We start from the raw sequence: 9,359 nt of genomic DNA on the forward strand, positions 1-9,359 counted from the left end.
TGAAATGAGGTGAGGCGCGTGCGCAAAGAAGCCTCCGCGCCCGCCAGCCGAGGACGCCGCGGGGCACTTTGGGGATTGTAGTTCGCCTTTTCTGAGGAAAGGTGGGAGGGGGTGGAAGAAAAAAAAAAAAAAGCTTTTTGCGGCTCCGGGCCAGAAAACGAACCGCGTCCCACTCTTTCGCCCGGCGCTCTATCCGCACCCTCTGTCGCTCTCTTGAGCGGCGTGGTTTCCCTGTGACGCCTCACGAAAGGAGGAAGGAAGTAGGCGGCGGTAGGACCTGCCCGGCGAATGGTGCTCCTGCCGGCACCCTGCGGGCGGCAGCGCGGGGAAGGCGAGCGCTGCGGGGGCCAGGACGGGCAGCCGGGGGTGGCTGTCTGTCCGTCTGTCTGTCTGTCAGGCAGGCGAGCGGGCCAGTTGGCGAGGGGCAACTAACGGGATGGAGTAAGTGGCCCCTCCCCCACCCCATTTCTCTCTCCCCCCCCCGGCCTCGCATGCGTGTCATAGTGGGGGGGGGGGCACAGTGGGCGAGCCTCTGGATGGGGGGAAGGAGATGGGGAAGAAGAGAGAGGGTTGTGTGCAGGGCGCGGAATAGATGGGGAGGGTGGCTAGGAAGACCACCTAGGTATGGCTCTCGAGGGTGGGGGTGGTGAAGGACGCTATAATAATAATGGGAGGGGTGCTCTGACCCTGCTTCAGAGGGGTATGTATAGGCTAAGGGCTTTCCCCTCCCAGGGTCACAGGCTTTAGTGGCGCCAAGGCCCCATGCCCTGTCAGGGTGAGGTTGTGTTTGGTGACAGGCCGTTCTTCCAACGCACATTCCCTTCCCGTCTTTTTGCCCTCGAGGTTTTCCCACCCCTGTGGAAAAATGTAGCCAAGCCTGGGAGTCACCCCTCCAAGAATGTGGTGTGATGAGATTTGGCGGGGAGAGGGAGGAAAGCTTTACCTGCTACATTTACAATGCCTGTCAGGCTGCTGAGCAAGGCCATTTAAAAAAAAAAAAAAAAGTTGCAATTGCATAAGCCTGCTATCGCTTTTGCTGTCCTCGCTTCCCTATCTTCGATGGCATCCTGACAGTTCAACTTATGGTGTGTTCCTGTGCAGTTACTCCGGTTTATGTCCATCAAAATCAATGAGCTTCCTGCTCATGGGAAGGGTGAACATATGAAGCTGCCTTATACTGAATCAGACCCCTGGTCCATCAAAGTCAGTATTGTCTACTCAGACTGGCAGTGGCTCTCCAGGGTCTCAAGTGAGGTTTTTCACGCCTATTTGCCTGGACCCATTTTAGTTGGAGATGCCGGGGACTGAACTTGGAACCTTCTGCTTACCAAGTGGATGCTCTACCACATTCACATCCAAAAAATAGACTAGAGTACCTCTACATAGGATTGCACTGGTAGTATGTGAAGACGTGGGAGCAAGGCCAGTATTTAAAAGGGTGGCAATCACATAAGGTTGCCTGTTTTTACCAGCCTGCTCCTGTATCTTGAATGGCATCCTGACACAATGAAACTTAATAGGCGATGCTGTTGTGACACAGAAATAAAGGGATGGGGAAGACTTCACCTGCTAACATAAGCATGTGAAAATGCTGTCTAAGAGCAGGATCAGCAAAAAAGAAAGAAATAGAAGATTTATATTATTGCCTCCGCCTTCTAAACTGTCTTTTTTCCTGTGCCTTTAACAAAAACTTTAATTATAACAAATAATTATTGTGACCACAATTATTATGGATAATGATTGAAAATTACAACAAACTTTACTGTAATAGTGTCCATAAAATATCCTAACCCGTTAGTGCCATCTTACAGACAAATCAGTTGGTGAGTATATCATGCTGACAAACATCAGTGAACTCAATGGCCATAAAGCCTCCAACCCCGATGTCCAAATTCATTTATATAAGGATGCACAAGCCTTCTTTTTTAATCCCATGTAATAATATTGCAAAAGGGATGCCAACTTTTCTCCTGTTTCCAGAATCCTTCCTCAGGCAAGAGATTAAGCATAAATCCAATACACAGTAAAAGTTTACTTGGGACCCAAGGTCTCCACAAAGTTTCTATACAGGCAATGCGTTCAAGTGGCTCAAGGCTGTTTAGGTTTAACGAAAACCTGGCAGTCAAATTTAGCAAGTGAAGCTTTTCCATACTTCAAATCCTCTTCTACCCATTATCATGTGCTTTCGGCCTGAAACAGCTCTGTTCCCTCCCCGCCTTGCAAAGTGGTATGTCAGTATAAAAGGCAAGACTGTTACTGAAGAATCTTTCCAGGGAAACTATATATGAGAGGCTATTGCTAGGAAAGCAGAATAGGCCCAATGGATATCTATGGCGTTATGCATCTTTGTTATATATTTGTTGTTTTCAGTTGATTGGTAAAGATGGAGAGAGGCAGAGGAGGAGGAGGAGGAAAGAGTGTGGGGGGCTCTGGCCTACACAGGAGCATTTACTCCCAGTCCCAGCAGCAGTATCATTATCCTGCCTCCTCTTCTCAGGCGGGCTGCATGGAGATCCAGGAGCTGGCCTCCAAAAGAGTGGACATCCAAAAAAAGAGGTTTTATCTGGATGTGAAGCAGAGTTCCCGAGGCCGCTTTTTGAAGATAGCAGAAGTCTGGATAGGAAGAGGCAGGCAGGACAATATCAGGAAAAGCAAGCTGACTCTCTCCTTGTCTGTGGCTGCTGAGTTAAAGGATTGTCTGGGAGACTTCATAGAACACTATGCCCATTTGGGCTTGAAGGGTAGCCAAAGCCACCGGAATGAACATGCTAATGGCAAAGAGCAAGATTCGAGAAGGCGGCAGCATCACCCGGCATCACCTCCAGCATCTGTTGGATCTGAAGAGCATCTTCATAGTGTCTTAAAAACAGAGTATATCGAAAGAGACAATAGGAAGTATTACCTAGACCTCAAGGAGAATCAACGTGGGCGTTTCTTAAGAATTAGACAGACATTGATTAGAGGACCTGGCATGATAGGATATTTTGGTCACAGTTTGGGACAGGAACAGACTATTGTTCTTCCAGCACAGGGAATGATTGAGTTCAGGGATGCTTTGGTCCAGCTCATTGAAGAATATGGTGAAGGAGACATAGAAGAACGGAGAAGTGGAGGCGATGAGCCTCCTGAACTTCCTGAGGGGACTTCCTTCAGAGTGGACAACAAGAGGTTCTACTTTGATGTGGGGTCTAACAGGTATGGTATTTTTTTGAAGGTAAGTGAAGTGAGACCTCCATACCGTAACACCATCACTGTCCCATACAAAGCATGGACAAGATTTGGGGAAAACTTTATCAAGTATGAAGAGGAGATGAGGAGAATTTACAATGGCCATAAAGAGAAAAGAATGGATGCCAGAGGGGACAGTGGTGAAGAACAAGAGGGTCTTGATTAGAATTCATTTCAACGGGCCAAGCAGCAAAATAGAAAATTGGCTAGAGGTACTGATATATAGTGGTTGGAAGAAGTTGCCTTTCTTTTTGTAAGTTCTTCCCTGTTGTTAGTAAGTAACTCTGATATATATGATACTTCAAGGATCTGGTAATTATGTTAAATTATACCCAGCAACATCATTCTAATTCTTGCAAATATAGTTAACCACCCAGGTTTAAACAATTCTGATATGTAACCTCTACAAGACTATGAAAATTATGTATAATAGCACTAAATCTGTTGTTATGACCTCTTAAAGAATCTGTATAAGGTTTGCATTGCACTGTAAAGTGATACAAGTAAGCCAGATGGATTTAATATCTTCTAATATTAACCATAGAACATTTATGACCAAAACTGATATTTAAATTATAAATACTTGTTTTGGAAAAGGCACCTTAAATAAGTGTCTGCTGGTTATCTTATGGTAAAAATATTGAGAGGGGGAGAAAACTCAAACCTCTGTATTGTATTGGCCAGTAATTAATTTCATTTTCACGTTTGATTTAAAAGGTTGTTTCAGATTAACAGTGATCATGAATCATTCTTTTTTTTTTTAAATGGACAGCTTACATCTTTTGAGGAGAGTTTATTTAAATAGTGTTACAAATTTTTTCAAAAGCTATTTTTATATTTGTGGTGTAAAGGGATTCCAGCAAGTTGCTGTGATGTGGGAATTTGGTAGGCGAGTTATAGTTGGAATTGACATTCTGAATAGAGAGGCTAAAGGTATATGAAATATTAAAAAGTATAAGAAACTTTTGTTTTGTCTGGGGAAAAAAATACCTTGAGAGATTTTGGTGCATCACTTAATTGGTATCAAATTTCATTCTGGTGCAGTTGAAGCATTCAGTGATAGCTGATGACATTTCCCTGTATTAATCTTGCCATTTACATATTTTAATATTCCATACTGTTATTTCAAATTTTTTTTTAAAAGCAACCCTTGAATTTTATAAAAGCAGATTTTAATCTGGGGTCCGGGAGTTTTGTCTTTGATCCACTAAAGCACGTGCTTTGGACCTTAATGCTGTGTATTTTCTTTTCTTTTAAATATTCTATTTTACACATACATAAACATAACCCTACAGTAGTTTTCCATCAGAAAGACTCTCTGCATATGTGTTAGCATTCTTACGTTGAAATACTGATTATTTCTCATATTCAGATGCTTGGCTACCCAAGCTCAGTTGAGACATTAGCTTTAATTTATCCTACTTAATTTTTTCATTACCATATTAAATGTATGCTGTGCTCTTTTCCCCATATTACCCAGAGCTTTATGTGAAGGGGGAGAGCATAGTCCAGCATTTAATTGGGTCTTCAATGCTGTTAAAATTGTTCCCTCAACAAACAAAAGTCAAGATGAGTTTGCACCAAAATCACCAAAGGAACATTAGAAAAGTGTGTTACAGTTGTGACAAAGAGAAGTATGGACTTTAATTTCACTGTTTTAGGTGATTTCCCCCAGTCTAAGTGAGTTGGACCTGCTAATTGTTGGTCTAGTTTAGAAAACAGCAGCAAATGAACATGTCTAACTTAAAATGGTTTATTTGATTGTATCTGATTACCTGCTGGGCCATGATAAGTCACTGAAAGGTCACAGAAATTCTGGTTTATGCACTAGGTGATGTTCCAAGCATGTAGGAAATGAGAAAGCATTCTATGTACTGTTGTTGATGGCAGAGCTATAGTGAATTGCATAAGCCTAAATTACCATATTGCTGATTTGCTGCTGTATATCCCATTGCTAGTACTAATGGCAATATTTTCAAGAGATTCCAGGATATGGGATCTGTGAATGTAGGAACTCCTGATGCTCACATTCTCCCACACCCATATTGATAAGGGGGACTTCTCCCATCCATTTGCAACAAACTTAATTATAAAGTAATATTTATATCTGTCTGCATTCATCTTGCACTCCCCTGATCAACTTTTAATTGCAAAAGAAATGCTATTATCTGATTAACTGGGGGCTAGGAAAATATAATTGCTCCATCCACAGGTAACTTATTCTAGTTAACACACTGGCTTGAGTAAATTTGTGTCACTGTTTTTAACTTTGTTTGGATAAATACAAAAGCAACCAGTGCTCAACTGTGATTTATCACCACCTGCAGATTATAGTGTCCCCTTTCTACCAGTTGAGGTGTCATGCTCATCAAATCAACTAATGCACTTAAGTGAGCATGTGGGCATCTGAGATTGACTACACATGAGCCTTAAAGTTGCCACTTCCTCTAGATGGTAGACATATTGGTTTTGGTTTACCCATAGGAAGTACTAGTTTTATTTCGCATATTTGAATTCAATAATTATCTAGTCAGATTTTTTTCAAAGCCAAGAGCTTAAAATGGTGATTTGGGAAAGAGTTTCTCTTTACATCTGGCAGTCATCCCCATCTTTGGAGAGTGGCGATAGCATGTTGCGCATTTGCAGAAGGGTCTGTTATAATGTAAAGAAATATTCTTTGCAGTCCCAAAATGCCATGTCCCTTAAACTTGAGAAAAACACAAGCTTATTTGCACTAAAAAAAAAAAAAAGCATGGCCAAAAACAATTCTAGGAGGACAGGGTGGCTAACTATCCATCTGTACCTCTTGAATGATTTATTCTCATGAGAGAATTTTACATTAAAGCCCTGACCTCTCTTTTAAAACTGTATGGTCCAGACAGAAAGTCTGTCAGTTTTGTGATTTCATAATAATGCACTTTATATTTTATAAACAATAGAAGCACATTTCTGCTACTGGTCTGGTACAGTGTGTTTCAGTATAACATATAGTCTACATCGATATAAAATGGCCTTCTGCGTGCATGCGTGTCAGTGATCTGTTGTAATTACTAGATCGTATTACATCGGCATGATGGAGGCAAACAGGCACCATGTTGAATTTAATTTCCAAATGCCTGTTTGTTTGTTTCAGAAACATTGAGTATTTTCCTGCTGACTCTGGCTGGATTTTGAGGGTAATCAACATTTTTGAAAACCAAGCCACAAATCTGTTTATTTTACAAATATTTTATTCCTACAATGGTGTAGGTCTAGGTTAAATGAAAACTGTCTCATTTGTGGTTTGGTTGCCTAATCGCCTCCGTCCCTAAAAAGTTATTTTAGGGGACTGGATTTTATGTGGCTTGTACAGGGTTGGTAGTAGGCCATTTGTGCTGATTCTCTCAACTAATGTTACCTTGTGGAAGGGGGTTGAGGCTGTTAAAGTACACATCTAGAAAGATATTAAAATAGAATAGCGGTATAAGAGAGTTCCATAATACATTTAGAATGCCTAGGAAGTACCATATGTAGCACATTACACCAGTTCTGGTTAAACCAGCAACACGGTGAAATGCAAGGAAGTTATAGATGAAAAATTTGCAGAAATGTCATCCTTCTTCCTATGCCCAGAACAATGGGAAACAAATATATTCATATGTTAAAACCTGAAAGGTTTAAAAAGTAGAGCAGTTTAAGATACTATTTCACTTGAGTTCCATGCATATTTAAGGGGAGAAAGCCCTGTGGTTTAACAATCTACTTGTCTAAGGGCCAGTTCACACTGCCTTTTCTCTTACATGCAAGTGGTCGAGTTCCCTACTTATCCAAGTACCTGGCCATGCTCACCAAGGCAAAAGTAATGCATGCACCAGTATACACCAGCACAGTGAACAGTTACTGTGGTTGCCATAGTATCTCTATTTCTCAGCCCAACACAATCAAGAGAATTGCTGTGAGCTGTATCCATGTACTTCCTTTTTCCACACAATACATTTCTCCAGGTGATTGTATGCCTCCAGGCAGTTTGGGACCATATGCATGTAGGAAAAAAACCAGGATGAATAAATCCTAAAATATTAATATATCTGATTGTATAATTTAATGTTAGCAGCAATTGTATCTTTAATATATTCATATTATTGTATATTAATCAGTTCTCAGTGAAATATATTTTATCTGGATTCCCTACCCAATTTTAAAATCAGCTTTTGCTAAGCAGAAATATCAAGTAAATATTTTGTTCACCGAGCTATTTAATCTATTAGTTACCCCATATTTTCAAAATAATCCATTTAAAAAATGTTTTTATTAGATTTTTGGTACGGAACACAGAGAGACAGGCCTCTCATTGTTGGGGGGGGGGGAATAGCAGGGGAAAAGTAAAATGGCTTCTTAACATGAAGAAAGGATTGTGAAATGTAGTATGAAGATTGGATACGTAGTGTTTCATGTAATATTTGAACCACAAGTTGCAAATGCTACTGATATTTATGTGAAAGAAACCAAACCTCAAAAATAGGCATCAGCTAATTTAAAACTGGCTGTTTGATAAATTTTCCAAAGTGTCCACATGGTATTTCATTGAGGTTGTAAGAGGTTTTCGATGTTATATGCATGTTAGTGAAGTTATCTGCAATTTTTTTCCCTTAATGGTTTATTAAAATGGCTTAAATACTCTATAGGGATAAGAGCCAGCATGGTTCAGTGGACTGATGTTCATTTACTGACAACTCTGTTAATGGAAACTGTAGTAATTTTGTGCAGTAGCAATATGTTTGTTTTATTGTTTAGTCCCACTGTAGATTATCTACAGTTTGAGTAAATGAATTAAGCTTGTTTCTAGTCCCACCGTGCTAATGCAAATATGTATGTACACTATATGTGTGCATTTTAATTATTTGACATTTTATTTTCTGTTGCATTGTTTGAAATGAAGCTCAGTTTTTCCATGTCATGGCTTTCAAAATCACTTTTGTTTCCTAAATGCATTCTATAATTGTAAACTGGAACAGGTCCTGTGCTTGCAATCCTAAAAACACTTTCCTGGGGGTAAGCGTCATGGAATAAAATGAGACTTGCTTCTAAGTAGATCTATTTAGGATTTCTCCCTGTATTGGGTTAAATTAGACTTAAAAGGCACAGTTGCTGATTAGGTCCAGTCTTTGAAATTAAGCCACTGCAGTAATGCTCTAATCCTAGGCAATTCTGCTGGTATAGCCCTGTGATGGCAGTATAACCTCACAGTTTGTCATATTATGCTAATAGAACAATCCAGGAGGCCTCACTTTATCATTTCTTTGCTGTTGGCACAGGACCAAAATCACACATGAATTGTAAAGGGCAGTAAAGTTGAGAGATGATTATTAAACAGCCTTAGCCTTCCTACGTCACTATCAGCTGAGTCAGAAACAAAGTGCATTTAAAATTGCTGTTCTAATTTTTATGCATCAGAAACCTGATAGTCGTGTAACTAGAATTGGCCTTTCAGATTTAAGTGCACACAAAAAGTGGAAGAAGGGCTGAAGAGTGCTTGGAGTGGCACATGGGCATTCAGCCTGTTTTAGAACCAACCATTAAAATTATTTTAGCAGGAAAACAAGCAATGCTTCTTAATGAGTTTGGGATTCACACTGGTAGATTATATTACATTTTCCAACCATTAAGTGTTTCAACAGCTATCTTTAATATATCAGTACAGATACCGATACAGAGGGCCAGTGTAGTGTCGTGGTTAAGAGCGTTGGTCTCTAATCTGGAGAACCACATTCGATTGTGCACTCCTCCACATGAAACCAGCTGGGTGACCTTGGGTCAATCACAGCTCTCAACCAAAAAAATAAGTCTAGCTCACCACCTAGTGGTGCAAAACACTAAAGAGCTAGTACTTCAGGTAGCCAGTCAGTCTTCAGATCTCCTGGCTGTATCACATACAATGCCATGCAATACTAATTAGCACAGTTACACTTGACTAAACTTCCACAAGTAATTATTATTCAGATCAATATATATTCTGATCTAATCGTCCATCCATACATATACATAAAATTTACATTCCTAACACTGTTTCTGAAATAATTTTTATTACTGTCATTAAGACTTTTAATGAGAGGAGGTTTTTGTAGATCAAACCAAAATTCAGTTTAATAGCA

General features: G+C 40.2%; 1 protein-coding gene across 2 annotated transcripts; it reads left to right on the forward strand.

Annotated features, from left to right (window-relative positions):
- Positions 1-246: 246 nt before the first annotated feature.
- On the forward strand, positions 247-7,570 carry PURG (purine rich element binding protein G). Of its 2 annotated transcripts, none has more exons than XM_060236972.1 (2): positions 247-441; positions 2,371-7,570. In XM_060236972.1, the coding sequence occupies exon 2, from the start codon at positions 2,384-2,386 to the stop codon at positions 3,392-3,394; it is 1,011 nt and encodes a 336-aa protein (XP_060092955.1). In that variant the 5' UTR covers positions 247-441; positions 2,371-2,383; the 3' UTR covers positions 3,395-7,570. The 2 variants fall into 2 exon arrangements, with proteins under 2 accessions (XP_060092955.1, XP_060092956.1); XM_060236973.1 differs by having other exon boundaries at positions 270-441; positions 2,498-7,570.
- Positions 7,571-9,359: the final 1,789 nt, after the last annotated feature.

The sequence above is a fragment of the Heteronotia binoei genome, chromosome 4 (genome assembly GCF_032191835.1).
Source record: "Heteronotia binoei isolate CCM8104 ecotype False Entrance Well chromosome 4, APGP_CSIRO_Hbin_v1, whole genome shotgun sequence".
NCBI lineage: Eukaryota > Metazoa > Chordata > Lepidosauria > Squamata > Gekkonidae > Heteronotia > Heteronotia binoei.

Excerpts from the sequence above, each read along its gene's own strand:
- PURG (XM_060236972.1), top strand. The coding sequence starts at position 2,384 with ATGGAGAGAGGCAGAGGAGGAGGAGGAGGAAAGAGTGTGGGGGGCTCT.